Raw genomic sequence first — 15,699 nt, forward strand, 5'->3', positions numbered from 1 at the left:
TCTATAAACAGGACAAGCAATTCGCTGTCACACACCCCTTCAGAGGTCTTACTTACAGAGCGGTCTTACTGTCTGCATAGTGGCACAGTATGCAAGGGAACATAATTTTACTCTTTAGCAGAAATGTTGGACGTTGCTGCAAATAAAGGGTTACTGTAAATAAAGAAGAGAACAAACACGGGAATGGTTCTTTCTGGCTGCAGTCTTTAGATAATGCAGGCGGTTTCGAAGGCGAGTACTGAACTCTATGGCCAAGTTAGCCTGATCTTGTCAGATCTCCGAACCTAAGAAGGGTTGACCTTGGTTAGTGTTTGGATGGTAGACCACCAAGGAAATCGAAGGTTGCTACACAGAGGGAGGCAATGGCAAAAACCACCTCTCTGTGTGTCTTGCCTTGAAAACGCTATGCAATTGCCATAAGTTGGCTGTGACTTGATCGCACTTTCCACCAGCAGCATTGGGGGTGAACAGGGATGTCATGATGGCCCTCGAGCAAGCTGAATGACCAGTTTGGTGTAGTGGTTAAGTGTGCGGACTCTAATCTGGGAGAACCGGGTTTGATTTCCCACTCCTCCACTTGCACCTGCTGATGTGACCTTGGGTCAGTCACAAGCTCTGTCAGGGTTGTCCTTGAAAAAGAGCAGTTTGTGTCAGAGTTCTCTCAGCCCCACCCACCTCACAGGGTGTCTGTTGTGGGGAGGGGAAGGTAAAGGAGACTGTAAGCCGCTCTGAGAGAACCAGTCTGATGTAGTGGTTAAGTGTGCGGACTCTAATCTGGGAGAACCGGGTTTGATTCCCCACTCCTCCACTTGCACCTGCTGATGTGACCTTGGGTCAGTCACAAGCTCTGTCAGGGTTGTCCTTGAAAAAGAGCAGTTTCTGTCAGAGCTCTCTCAGCCCCACCCACCTCACAGGGTGTCTGTTGTGGGGAGGGGAAGGGAAAGGAGTTTGTAAGCCGCTCTGAGACTCCAAGTGAAGGACGGGGTATAAATCCAATCTCTCTCTCTTCTCTTCTGTGGTTCTAGCAACACCCACAGAGGTTTTTTAGCCTGCACCTGGCTAGCAGTGGTACTGAAGGGGGCAATTATTATTGCCATTGTTGTTGTTTTTTCCATATCATTTTTTATTTTATAAAAGACAAATGAACATATAAATGGGGAATAATATACATTCTTCTTATATGTAATTCTTAACCTCATACATTAATCAGTTATTTTTTTTTTCCACACCTTATAGTTTATATATAGAGATCTTTGCATAGAATAAAGCATGTAGTTCATTGTTCCATTTCGGTTGTATGCCTGTGGAAATCAGATATGATTTTCTTCAGTCCACTTATAAAATTTGGACCACGTTTTTTCACAAGCCATTCCGTTTTGTCCTCTCAAAGCTGAAGTTAGATTATCCATCTCTGCTGTTTCACAAATTTTGCTTATAAATTCTTCTTTATTGTTGTTGTCATTGTTATTAATTCAATTTATTAATCGCCCTATCCCAGCTTACCCTGGGCTCTGGGTGATGTACAAAGGAGCTTCATGCCGTAAAATATACAAAACATTAACATTCAATATACAACTTAATAAAAATTTAAATTCAGGATAAAAAAAATCCAAGATGGCATCCTATAATATTTTTGATCCCAATTCTGGACTACCGGCCAATTTTCCGGGCAGGGGAAAGTGGAATTCAGAACAAAAGGTGGTGGTGGGGGGGAAGGGTGCCAGCCAATAAGGAAACCTTTGCTACCCTCAACCAAAAGCCTGACAGAACACCTCTGCCTTACTGGCCCTGCAGAATTGCATAAGATCCCACAGGGCCCTGATGTTATTTGGCAGAGAGTTCCACCAGGTCGGGGCCAGGACCGAAAAGGCCCTGACCCTGGTCGAGGACAGCTGGACATCCCTAGGGCCACGGATCAACAGGCTGTCATCTGAAGAGTGCAAGGCTCTCCTGGGAACATACTGGAGGAGACCTTCCCATAGATACATTGGTACATTGGTCCCTGACCGCTTAAGGCCTTAAAGGTCAATACCAGAACCTTGAACCCAACTCGGTATTCCACTGGAAGCCAGTGTAGCTGGCACAGCACAGGTTGTATATTGACCCTACACCTGCTGTCACCTCTACTGTACAGGTCCAAGCCAAGCAGCCCCTCAAATGCTGCCAAACATTGCTAGTGCTCAACTCGACAGGCTCCTGGCCACCAGCAGTCCTCTGGAGAAAATTACCCTGCGGGTAACTTTCCTGGTAAGCAAAAGAGCCAAATTGGACTGGGTGTCATCACTATTATCTTCCCATTACATTTCCATCCCACCTCTCCTCCCAAGAACCTGGTCGGGTAGTAGACTGGTGTAGTGGTTAAATGCGCGAACTCTAATCTGGGAGAACTGGGTTTGATTCCCCACTCCTCCACTTGCAGCTACTGGATGACCTTTGGCAGGCCATAGTTCTGTCAGAGCTGTTCTGAAAGAGCTCCCTCAACCCCACCTACCTCACAGAGTGTCTGTTGTGGGGAGGGGAAGGGAAAGGAGATTGTAAGCCACTCTCAGACTCCTTCGGGTAGTGAAGGGTGGGGTATAAATCCAACCTCCTCCTCCTCCTTCCTCCTCCTCCTCCTCCTCTTCCTCTTCTTCTTCTTCCTCTTCCTCCTTTTCCTCTTCTTCTTCCTCTTCCTCTTCCTCTTCCTCTTCCTCTTCTTCTTCTTCTTCTTCTTCTTCTTCTTCTTCTTCTTCTTCTTCTTCTTCTTCTTCTTCTTCTTCTTCTTCTTCTTCTTCTTCTTCTTCTTCTTCTTCTTCTTCTTCCCTACTACTGATCTCCAGATGCTCCAGTAACCCTGTTTACCAGGGACAAAATGTATTTCCGTTTCTCCTTTCCCAGTAAAACGTATTTTGCCTTTTGGGAACATTTTTGAGGAAATCTTTCTTTTTTAAATGCCGCTTGTTTCTCTTCCTTCCTCCTGTCATTACCTAGCCAGATAGCAAATGTTGCTGATGGTGTATGAATAGCAGTTCAGTACAGGCCAATCCACTGTGAGAGTCAGCATTGCTTTGAACAAAACACTTTTTTAAAAAGGAAACTCTTGTGGTCAGCTTAATACACCCTGCGTCAGAAGCCATTGCAGAGTAAATGAATGTAGCATATATCAGCAAGAGGACAGCTTTCTGAATTTTGTATAGGAAAAAGGAGAGCCTAGGCACTAGTGTTTGTAAGTCCACAAGGATTGTCTCTAGGGCTATTTTTGAGCAGGAACGCACAGGAACGGAGTTCCGGCTGGCTCCTGAGTTGGCCATGCCCAGCAGGAACTCGTTAGCATAATAGGCCACACCCAAGAGCAGAAACTCATTAGGATTGGCTACATTAGGGGTGTGTGGCCTAACATGCAAAGGAGTTCCTGCTACAAAAAAAGGCCCTGGGTTTTGACAACAAACAAGGTAAACAGAATAAGAAGCAAAAGGTGGGTGTGGCTGGATGACCACACTTCTGGTAACATGTGGGTGCGGCCTAATGTGCTAATGAGCTGTGCTGTCAGGGGTGTGGCCTAATATGCTAATGAGTTTCTGCTCTTGGGTGTGGCCTATTATGCTAATGAGTTCCTGCTGGACTTTTTCTACAAAGAAAGCCCTGGATGTCTCTCTTATCATTTGTGAAGTATAAATATGGTATGGTGCACTCTGAAATCCATGCAGTGCAGCTGTAGAGGCCCACTAGGTCTGTCCAGCAGTCTTCATAGCCTGTCCTTGCATCCTCATAACCTGCACTTTAGAATTTTCTCAAATGCATGAGAGATGCACAGGAGTTCCTCAGCAGACAAGTTGATTCAGAAAGAGTCTCCCAAAGACAGAGCCACTGCTGTTTCCAACTAGGGTTGCTAACAAGCCCTAAAGAAAAATGTCCACAAGCGTAATGGGATGTTATAGGTCCATGCTATGAAATGCTAAGACAACTTGAATGCACCAGAAGAAGAGTTGGTTCTTGTGCCCCACTTTTCTCTACCTTAAGGAGTCTCAAAGCGGCTTACAATCACCTTCCCTTCCCGTCCCCACAACAGTCACTTTGTGAGGCAGGTGGGGCTGAGAGAGGGCTGAGAGAAATGTGACTGGCCTAGCAGGCTTCATGTGGAGGAGTGGGGGATCAAACCAGATTAGAGTCTGCAGCTTTTAACCACTAGACCAGGTTGGCTCTCAGGAGAAGGGGAAGACTGAGCATGAGATGGAGTGACTCAATAAAGGAAGCCGAGGCCCTCAGTTTGCGAGACCTGAGCAAGGCTGTTAACAATGGGATGTCCTGGAGGTCATTAATTTGTAGGGTTGTCATAAGCTGGAAGCGACTCGGCGGCACTTAATGTGCATGCGCGCACACACACACACACACGAAAAGCTTCAAGTATTCCCTGCTACACATTCAACTTCTGTGAAAAGGGCAGGGCATTTTTTTCTCTGGGCCTTCTGGCAGTCCTGCTCTCGAAATCCACGTGTTTCTGCATTGAGTGCAACTTTCATGAATTGGGAAAGCCGGCCACGATGAGGATTGCAGCAGGGAGTACAAATGCAGAGTCTAAGAGAAAATCAATATAGTTTATAACCAAACCCCAAAGCAGTTCAACTACTGGACAGGACCATGAGTAAGTGCACCAGTAAACATCTTCTATCACCAACACATATTGTCTTCAGAAATATCCAATTAATAAAAACTGGCTGGTGTCCATGTTATGTATTGAAAACTATGTTATGCTTGAGTTCTAAACAGGATTGTAAATAAACCAGTCAGAGCTGCGCAATGTCTTGGAGGGAAGCACTCTGATTGGACCTTATTTGTAAATAGTTATTGGTTGTTAGCTGACATGTGGGTGTGGCCTCCCAAGCCCGGACTGTTTAAAAGAGAGCCTGTTGCTCTATGTTTTTGTCTCGTTCTGATTTCTTCTGACTTCGTTAATAAAGCTAATTCACTGTTCACTAGCTATGTTGAGTCTCGTACTTAACAGTCCAGTAGATGCAGATCTATCTGTCTGTCTGTCTATCTTCATCATCATCATCATCATCATCATCATCATCATCTGTCCATCTATCCATTACTCATCTACCCATCCATCATCAGCAATCTCATCTAATTATACTTGTTTAGTAATTTTACGCAATTTGTACCAGAATGAAATTTGGATATTCTATCCTGATTGATCCATTTTGGACCTGATTTTGCTAATTGCAATTCCTGTATGAGAGCAAATAAATATTTATGCATTTTAGAAAACCTTTCCACTGAACTTAAAAAAGAAAGAATATCATTTGATTCAGAAGCTGCTAATGCAGCTCACCCAAATAGTTTTTGAAGGTAGTTTTTTACTGTGTGCTTTATAAACAGAACTACATCCTTTTGAGCACTCTTTCAGTGGATTTTGAATGGTGTATCTGGTTAGGATTGCACTGTTAATTGCCTGTATTGCCAGTTTGCAGCATGTGGTAATGAATTTTCCCCCTGTAAGGTACTGAAGCATTTGAAGGAGTAATTTATGTTCAGTAGATGGGACAGGGAATTCTTTTCCATTGATCGTATGACTGCCAACCTGTGAGTTGCTGCATATATTTCAGTTTGCATGTGGAAAAGGATCATTTGAAAATAAGCCCAGGGATGCCAAAGACATTAAACACAATATCCATGCATCAGAGTCAACCAGAATAGATGTAATATTTTCACCGTTTGTTTATTCCAGGAATAACTAATGGACCGTTCGATACTTCAGGTAGTCCTTCTCTACATAGCACCGTGTTTCTGTCCATCACAAAGCCAAGGTAAATATCTGCATGCTTTCTTTTTTAAAAATAGTACATGCCCAACAAAAGAGATAGAGAGAGCTATAAAATGTAGTCTTTTGCGCAGGTGGATTGTTAAATAATGAAAGACTATGAAAGCTAATGTAGTGTAGTAGCCAGAACTGTGAACCAGAATAATTCTGTTAAAGGTTGCCTTTGCTGATACATTGTTCTGTGGCCTTAGTCAGCCTGCCATCTTCTAGCTTCTGTACACCGTCTATGATGAGATAGTAATATTGTCCTACCTTAATAACTTGTTGTAGGATTGTTTCAGTCTGTGTGCCTGTACCTGAAACCACAGTCGCACCTTCATATGTGACAAAATGTCTGAGGTTTTTTTTATGTAAAAGAAAAAATAACATATGGAGAAACCCTTCTTGACTCCCTAAAGAGGGGCACAAACGGAGACAACTAATACTACAAAAATGTAAACTCTGATTTTATGAGTGTAAATACTGAGAGGGGGAGGGAAGGGGAGAGAGAGAGAGTGAGAGAGAGAAAGAAAGAGTGAGTAGGGAGTTTAGGGCTTCAGATTATGAGAGTCCTCTAAATACAAACAAATTACTAAAAATTATTCAATTACCCTTTTTTGGGGTAATGCTTTGGGGGCAGGGTCTCTTAGACCTGACCATTGTGCATGGCCTCAACAAGTCTTAATTCGCCTCTGGATGGGTGGAGGTTGGAGAAAGTTCTACCAGTGTTGAGGGGGATTAATTCCTTCAGTGCCCTTGCAAGTCCATAGTTTCAGTGAAGATTCCCAGTATTATGTTTTCATGGCATTTTTCAGCAGCGTACTTCATGGCATCTTTTCATTAGTTTTGCAGCACCGAGGGTCAGAAAGTTACTCGTTGCTTCCAAGCATAGCCCATTGAAGCTTTTCATATAAAGGACACAAAAAGAGCAAGGCAGAGAAGATGAACAATAAGAAATACCGTATTTTTCGGACCATAAGACGCACCTGACCTTAAGACGCACCTAGTTTTTAAAGGAGGAAAACAGGGGGAAAAATATTCTGAACCTTCGGTCCATAAGACGCACTCACTTTTCCTCCCACTTTTTTTGGAAGAAAAAGTGCGTCTTATGGTCCAAAACATACGGTATTTTGTTGTTGAGTGTGCCAGTCTAAGGGAGCAATCGTAAGCAAGTCGGTTCAGAATCCTACTTGGGTCTGTTCAGTGGTGCTCGTTCCCAGGAATGCGTTCTTGGGATTGAACTCTAAGGAGTTTGCTTTCAGAGTTAAAACAGACGTATTTCAGAAAGTACAGGCTGTTCCCCCAATACAATTCCCAGAATAATAAATATAGACTCAGAGGCTATATAAAAATTGATGAAGCTCTTTTATTCTAAATGTTGTCCTGTAAAACTGCTTGAAACCCATACCCTCTCTCTTCTTTACAAGACAACAGCATGGTTCCGCCTACATTCCTTAATGTTTCCAAGAACCTAGATCTTCAGCAGCTTTTACTGGAATGGGATGTTAATGACGAAGCATATAACTCTGAAAAACAAATGATTTTTAACATCCAAATCAATCAAACTGGAGCGAATAATGTTGTCTGGAATGTAAGTATCTTTCTGAACACCAAGTTTCTCAAATATAAGAAGCTTCCTGAATCAATTTAAAACAAACCACATGTGTATTAATGTAAAACAAACACACAAACCTAAAGGTGGAGCCAGTTTGGTGTAATGGTTAAGAGGACAGACTCTAATCTGGGAGAACCAGGTTTGATTCCCCACTCCTCCACATGCAGCTGCTGGTGTGACCTTGGGTCAGTCATAAGTTCTTTCAGAGCTGTTCTCTCAAGGGCAGTTCTCAAGAGAGCTCTCTCAGCCCCACCTACCTCACAGGGTGTCTGTTGTGGGGAGGGGAAGGGAAAGGAGATTGTAAGCCACTCTGAGACTCCTCTAGGTAGTGAAGGTTGGGCTATAAATTCAATCTGTTCTGCTCTTCTTATATAAGATTGCCAACCTCCAGGTAGTTATCACTCAAAACAACAACAGAGTTACACAGTAAGGAAGTATTAATTAGAATAGAACTGTGTAAAATAATTCTTTTAAACAATATTTAAATAAATTCAAAAAAAGATTATATAAGAAATTTCACCATGAGATACCAAACATTTTTGGAACATTGTATACAAAACTGTACAAAAATCAAGCCTTGATTTTTGTACAGTTTTGCATGCAATATTCCAAAAATGTTTGGTATCACATGGTGAAATTTCTTATATAAATTTGTTTGAATCTATTTAGATGTTGCTTAAAATAATTATTTTACACAGTTGTGTATGATTAAGATCTCCAGGTGGTGGCTGGAGATCTCCTGTTGGGCTATAAATTCAATCTGTTCTGCTCTTCTTATATAAGATTGCCAACCTCCAGGTAGTTATCACTCAAAACAACAACAGAGTTACACAGTAAGGAAGTATTAATTAGAATAGAACTGTGTAAAATAATTCTTTTAAACAATATTTAAATAAATTCAAAAAAAGATTATATAAGAAATTTCACCATGAGATACCAAACATTTTTGGAACATTGTATACAAAACTGTACAAAAATCAAGCCTTGATTTTTGTACAGTTTTGCATGTGAAGCATTACCATTGAACTAAGTAAGGCCGATCTCCAAATAAATATGTGCTCTGTAGTTGTATAGTGGTTAAGAGCCGGTATAGTGGTCTAGAGAGCTGGGTTTGATTCCCCACTTTTCCACATGAAATCTGCTGGGTGGCCTTAGGCCAGTCACAGTTCTCTCAGAACTCTCTGAGCCCCACCTACCTCACAGGGTGTCTGTTTTGGGGAGAGGAAGGGAAGGAGATCGTAAGCCCCTCTGAGACTCCTTAGGGTAGTGAAAAGGTAAAGGTAAAGGTTCCCTTGCTCGAAAGCCAGTCGAATCTGACTCTAGGGTTGCAGTGCTCATCTCCGTTTCAAAGCCGAAGAGCCAGCGCTGTCCGAAGACGTTTCCATGTGGCCGGCATGACTAAACACCAAGGTGCACGGAACGCTGTTACCTTCCCACCGAAGTGGTACCTATTTATCTACTTGCAGTTTCTTGCTTTCGAACTGCTAGGTTGGCAGGAGCTGGAACTAGAGACGGGAGCTCACTCCGTCTTGCGGCACCCGGGTCTTGAACTGCTGAACTACTGACCTTCCACAGCCTGCAGTTCAGCGTCTTAACCACTTGAGCCACCGCAGCTCCTTTAGTGTAGTGAAAAGCAGGGTATAAAAAAGAACTTCTCCTCCTCCTTCTGCCACGTCCCTTTCTGGTGCACATAGTTCAGTCAGAGGAAGGTCTCTGTAGCTGTGCTACTTGAAAGCATTCTAGCTGCTGATACCAAGAACTGAATGTGGGACCTTCTACAGCTAAGCATGTGCTGAGCCGCAGCTGCTTTTTGTACACAAAAGTCTCTGACTCAGATCCTGTGTTTAAGCATAATTTTTCATGACTGTATGATTACAATGCTGGATGGATCTTCCTGGACCCTGCTAAGGTGTGCCCATTTCCTTCTTCCCCAGTGTTTTGGACACTGATCAGACCAGTGGTCCATCTAACCCAGTGCTGTCTTCTCTGGCTGGCACAGCAAGAGTTGTACTGTACTTCTAGGAGACTGCATTTGAATGCAAGCCAGGGAAAGACCTCTTTTGAACGCACTAAGCTCTCTTATACTGAATCAGAACATTGGTTCACCAAGGTCGTTACTGTCTACTCAGAACGGCAGTGACTCTCCAGCCTCTCAGGCAGAGGTCTTTCACATCACCTGGTCTTTTCAACTGGAGATGCCGGGGATTGAATTTGGGACCTTCTGCGAGCCAAGCAATTGGTCTATGACTGAGCCATCGCTTCTCTCCACGGCCTCTCTTTTCTTTCCTGTGTTTGTAGCCAGGGTTCTTAATGCACTCTAATCACAATGCTTAACCTGTTACTTTAGCTTTTATAAATGCACAGGAATGTTCTTCCTTTATTTATTTATGCTTGAGTGGAAGCTGCCCTGAGCTTGCTTTGCGGGGAGGGTGGGGGTATAAACGAGACAAATAAATAAATAATAAATAAATTTATTCCTCCCACACTTTCATCTTCTTTTGCATTAAAAGGACGTGTTTCTTGCAGCACCTCTGGGTAACAAAAAGAAATGATAGGAAACGAGACACGATTTATTCCAGAGAAGGGCCGATCAGTTAAACACGTGAATAGGACTGTCATCAACCTAGAGGGAAAAAGTCCTGCCCTCTTACTGGGATTTTTTTTTTTTAACCAGATGAGATTATTTACACATCCGTGCCGCAGGAGGCTTCAGATGCCCTTTCCCACACACTAAGCCCCTTTCAAAGGGAGTGGGACATTTTTGTCCAGGCCAGTTGGCAACCCGTATTGAACGAAATGGCATGCGCACACCAGTCCAATTCAGTGCCTCTTTTCCTTGCTCCGGAGGGAAATCCACTCCCAGATTTTCTAGCAACTGGTCTGTTTTGTCCATCACCACATGTCCTTTTTTGGAAGAATTTTGAAAAATACTTGTGATTCCCCCTTAGGGAGCAAAGGGCAAGACAGCTGGCACAGTCGTTGGTGCCCTCCTGCTGTGTGACCCGGAATGTGAGAGCGGAGCATTTGATGGGTCTAATCTGGCCTTTTTTTGGTTTATTCTATAGGAGGAGGCCACCAAGCAACCTCAGTAGCGGATTTTTCAGAACAATGGTTTATATCCTCCCCTTCCTTTGTTCCATGAAGCCCTTAACAATATAATAGTGCAAATCCAATGGCTCAATTCTTACATAGTTGCATAAATAGACAACAAGAGTAATAGCAAATATATTAATTGACTTTTTAAAATAGCAAATACACAGCCCATATCTTAAAAAGTCATTTGTAAAATGTTGGGTTGGATCCAGACTTAATTTCCTATGAAGACACTTCTGTTAACAGATAAAGGTAGGTTGGGTGGCTGATGGGAGGGAGAGAAGGAAGCAGGGAAAGGGGAGAGGCTGGGTTGTGGAGGGGAAAATGAGATCCCCCCCACGTCAAGTCCCCATGGATACCCCACTTATAATTATGCATTATTGTTTGTCAGTGTTTGGGGTGGTGCACAGGGCATACACTAGCCATGTGGCTCTTTTGATGGATTCGATTTGCAAATGTGGTTCTCCACAATCAGTAGACCACATTAATAGATAATTTAGTCTCAGTCTGCACCACTGATCCTTATGTCCCCTGATTATTATTTTTTTCTGCAAGGGTTGCTGCCATTGCTGCTGGAAACCTATTAAGATCACGGGCTAATAGTCAAGCTCATTTAAACATTGTTGGCTTCAGTTTTTTGGAAGAATGTATTAATAGAAGTCCGAATGTACTAAATACTACCGGTAGTAGCCTCCTTTACTCGTTCCCATAGCATTAGTACCCCCAAGTAATATGAATACAAATCTATTTCACATTGGTGTTGGAAAGTGCTGTCAAATCACAGCCGACTTATGGTGACCCTTCAAGGCATGAGATGTTGAGAGGTTCCTTGCCCTTGCCTTCTTTGGTGATCTCCCATCCAAATATGAACCAGAGCTGACCCTACTTAGCTTCCATCCATGCCAGGTCATTTAATACTACAGCATCTTGCAGACATTTTCCCAGCAAATACCAGCCAAACTGCATTATTCACCTTGCTGGAACTCACTTCTTGAAATGACCTCACCTGCCCCTCCCACTCCCACAAGGGATGAAATACAGAAAAAGCTGAAAGTGAAATCTGGATTAATGGGGTCTCATTAGAGCCCTGGGAAAACAGGAAGCCCTCTCATGATTCACCTTATTTGACTCCCAGGAACCTGATCTGCAATGGCTGTGGCTGCTGTTTTGATTTTAGTGTTTCTTGATTTCCACTTTCTCTCTCTATGAGTGAGTTCTCTAAAGTCTTTTTTTTTAATCACAGGACAGAACTAAAACCCTGCTTTACTGCACATCAGTGAAAAGACTGGCATCATGCCATTTAAGACTATGGGCAGGGAATGCCATGTTTGAACTATCCCTTGCATTTTTTAAAAAAAAGTGTCCCGCAAAACAGCAGATTGAGGACAAAGATTCGAACATAGTCATTTGCCTGGTCTTCTGTTTATAGGGGGTTTTGAACACAAAGAGGAGAAGAAGTTTGGTACAGTGGTTAGGAGTGTGGACTCTAATCTGGGAGAACTGGGTTTGATTCCCCACGCCTCCACATGCAGCTGCTGGTGTGACATTGGGTCAGTTACAAGCTCAGAGCTGTTCTCTCAAGAGCCGTCCTTGAAAGAGCTCTCTCAGCCCCACCTACCTGTAAGACACTCTGACACTCCTCTGGGTAATGAAGGGCGGGGTATAAATCCAATCTCTTCTTCTTCTCCAAATTAAAATCTGAAGCGATCCTGCCCATTCTATTAGCTCAGCCCACTGTTTTGTAGACCAGAGCTTGGCAGCTGGGAGTCTGAATGCTTTCAGTCAGGGGTCATTTGGGGGGGGGAACGCGGGGGGACGCCATCCCCCCGGGTGAGGTGTGGGAGGGCGGGGCCTGGAGCTCCCTGCTGGTGCCCGCTGGAGGTCGCCGCCGGCTGTGGGGAGGACACACTTCCGGTGATGTCAGGGGGGATGGCGTGTGCTAATGAGTTATGCTAATGAGTCCCCCTAGCTCTTTTTCTACGAAATGACCCCTGCTTTCAGTGAAGTGGTATTGTCCTTGGGTGAAAAACATTTCTGAGCGGGCCCTTTTTGCCCTTTTTAAAAGATTGTTTTGAAGTGAGTAGTACAACACCCAGAGACTTCAATGGGAACCAGGTTTCCTTCTTTTGAACAATGAGGTCAGAGCCGGGAACTGTGCTTGCGATTGCTGAAATAAATTACATATGTCCTCCAGCTTTCCTTTTGCAATATATTCCCTTTTGCTATTGGATTTAAAAGCTTTCATACAGACCAAACAACACGTGTAGGATATAGCAAGCTTTTATTTGTTGTTTGTTTAGCAGTTTAGCCTGTTTCTTCCACTTTTCAAACATACGCAAGTGGCTACTAACATCATGGTGGGTGACTATCAACAGTCATGGGTATGTCTTGAGATTTCTGACCTTCACAAAATTTGTCTGGAATACTTAATAGTCACACGGTATGGATACAAGTTGAGAGAAGGCCCAAACCTGCTCTGAGTCCCTGAGTCCCTAGTTTACATTTTTTTAAAAAAATAGAGATAGTGAAATCGTAACAATGCATTTGTATTTACTTATTTAATTCATTTGTACCCTCCCTTTCTCCCCAGTGGGGATCCAAAGCAGCTTACACCATTCTCTTTTCCATTTTACCCTGACAGCAAGCCTGCGAGGTACGTTAGGCTGAGAGAGTGTGACTGGCCCCAAGGTCACCCGGCGAGCATCTATGGCACGAGTGAGGATTCGAACCTGGTCTCTCCTATTCTAATCAGGCACTCTTAACCACTATATCACAGTGGCTCTCAATATTGCCTCAGCATTCAGAGTTCTTCTTCACTGTTTACTTTTAGGAGAATTACACAACAACTCTCAACAAATCAAATCGACCGATACGATGGAGTTGGGTTGCCAGGGAACCTATGGAGTGTATGTCGTATGCTGTAAGAATCCGGAGTTTGGTGATAAGCGAAGATGTACCATTGTCTGAATCTTGTAGTGACTGGACTCAGTCGAAGAAAGTGAAAGGTACGCAAAGCTTGCCAGTGTAAAGCAGGCAATACAGCCTTAGCCCTCTGTGATACACCAGAGCTGATGTTGCGTAATTCTTTTCTGTGGAAGGCATCTTCATTTCTTGGTATCAGCGTGTAGTTTTCCAGAGAACAAAATTAGCCTTTGGATAACACTTTCTTACTCTGAGTGCAGAACTGATTGGTGTAATTTTAGCTTGTGCTATACGGCTCTGTGATGGTCCCATTCAGTTCTGTTTTTCTCCTTAACTGTTAATCACAGTTTTTGGCCCTGCATTTAAAAACCTCACTTCAAAGCCAATCTTCAGTGCACTCGCGGCCTTGAGAAAGCCTTAGCCTCGGTTTTCCTACCCCTGACATTCTGTCATGGACAGCAGAAATTATTGTTGGTTTTGGTGAGGTAACACTTCAGGCTGACTTGTACTCCTGGGCAAAAAAACCCAGCAACAACCTGTCAATGGGTAAAGGAAGCCCTGACTTGGGTGGCTCAGGCTAGCCCAATCTTGTAAGATCTTGGAAGCTAAGCAGGGTTGGCCCTGGTCAGTTTTTGTACGGGAGGCCGCTAAGAGTGTCCAGGGTTTCTAGGCTGGGAGCTGCTTGGGGCTTAGAGAGGCTCCCAGACATGTTGCGGTAAGGGGGGGGGATGGGATTCCTCCCCATGTTTCATGCCCCCCCTCATGGCCTAGGTGCTGATTCTGCTCCCGCCGGGCCGCTTCGGGTTGGCTGAGGTGACAGGGAATGCTGGGAATCATGCTAAAGTTTCCATGGGAATCAGAAGCGGCAATGTCTGTAAATTCCTCCCCAACACAATGCTATTCCCAAGTGCAGCCCCTTAGTTTTTTTTCACATAAGAGGAACTGGCAGCAACTACCAGCTCGCTTAGTACTTGTCCAGCTCTGCATTCCCCTTACCAGAGTTCAGTAACCAAGATTTATGTCTATGTCTATGCTCCATTGTTTTGTACAGGTTTGGACACAGAAGATTCCAAGTCTTACATATCCCCAAGTGACCAGATCATTGAAGAAGGGTCAGACATCTCCTTTTGCTGCATTGGAAAAAAGGGAGAAAGGATATCATCTTTAAACTTCGGTAGCCAGAAATATTCAGGAGGGGCAAGCCACCGAAGAATGGTGTTCACTGTAAAAAACGTCCCCCTTTCAAGACCAGGTGGAGTTATAGTGAACTGCGAGGGCTCTGATCGTCTTTGGACGACAGTCTTTGTGACCCGTAAGTGGAACAGGCTGTGTGTTATTGCCAGGAGTGGTATGTGTGTGTGTGTTATGCCACTAAGAACTTATTTGAAGGGTACGGGCCAGATCATTCACTGTGCCATCCTTGCTTATGGCTGCCAACCTCCAGGTGGTGGCTGGAGATCTCCTGGGATCATAACTGATCTCCAGGCGATAGAGACGAGTTCACCTGGAGAAAATGGCCACTTTGGAAGTTATTTCCCACCTCTCTCCTCAGCACCTCCCCCTCCAATCTCCTGGTATTTCCCAACTCAGAGCGGGCAACCCTGTCACGGTGTCTTAATAAAAACATCTAGAAAGGTCTAGGCTTACCCTCTGATAGTACAGCAATGTCTCAGACAGTAAAGAGATAAATATGCTGACATTACCTTGACTGTGAGTGCAGCCTAGAATCGAGATCCCGCCCCCAAGGTAGCGTGTCATTTTTTAAAAATGTGCTGGATCACTTATGGAATTTGTGTGGTGACCCTTTTAACTTTCTGATGCTGAAACTTAAAACTACTCATAGGAAGGGTTGTATAGAGATTGTTCAGTGTATTGAATTCTTGCCTATCTTTATCAACAGCTAAATACACCAGTTCTCCTTCTCTTTGCTCGGCCAGGGAACCACGGTCCTGTTCTTCTTGCTTCCTGTCTCTTGTTAAATTTTTTTAAAAATCCATAGAGAGAGAGAGAGATCATTACTGTTACGCATATGTTGGCTGGGGAGGGGGTGACGGGATACTCACGGGGCAGCATTTGAACAGATGGTGGTCTGTCTTGCCCAGTGTCATTTATTTTGCATGGCAGTGGCTTTCCAAGGCTTCGTTCATATATATTTTGTAGCCCTGCAACCAGCGGTTCATTTAGCTACAGATGCCAGGGACTGAATCTGGGGTTTTATTTATTTATTTATTTATTTATTTATTTATTATTTTATTTATTTATTTCCTTCAGTTTATATACCGCTCACCCC

At 43.7% G+C, this 15,699-nt stretch overlaps 1 protein-coding gene across 1 annotated transcript in view; it reads left to right on the plus strand.

The window, feature by feature from the left end:
* Positions 1 to 15,699, plus strand: part of LOC107117956 (oncostatin-M-specific receptor subunit beta-like) — a 64,468-nt gene that overhangs the window by 10,741 nt on the left and 38,028 nt on the right. The window contains exons 2-4 of the mRNA XM_015420155.1: positions 2,135 to 2,247; positions 13,318 to 13,492; positions 14,461 to 14,721. Of these exons, the coding sequence (XP_015275641.1) occupies positions 2,135 to 2,247; positions 13,318 to 13,492; positions 14,461 to 14,721 (549 nt within the window). The remainder of the gene's footprint in view (positions 1 to 2,134; positions 2,248 to 13,317; positions 13,493 to 14,460; positions 14,722 to 15,699) is intronic.

The sequence above is a fragment of the Gekko japonicus genome, unplaced genomic scaffold, assembly GCF_001447785.1.
Source record: "Gekko japonicus isolate JY-2015 unplaced genomic scaffold, Gekko_japonicus_V1.1 scaffold86, whole genome shotgun sequence".
In the NCBI taxonomy this organism is placed as follows: Eukaryota; Metazoa; Chordata; class Lepidosauria; order Squamata; family Gekkonidae; genus Gekko; species Gekko japonicus.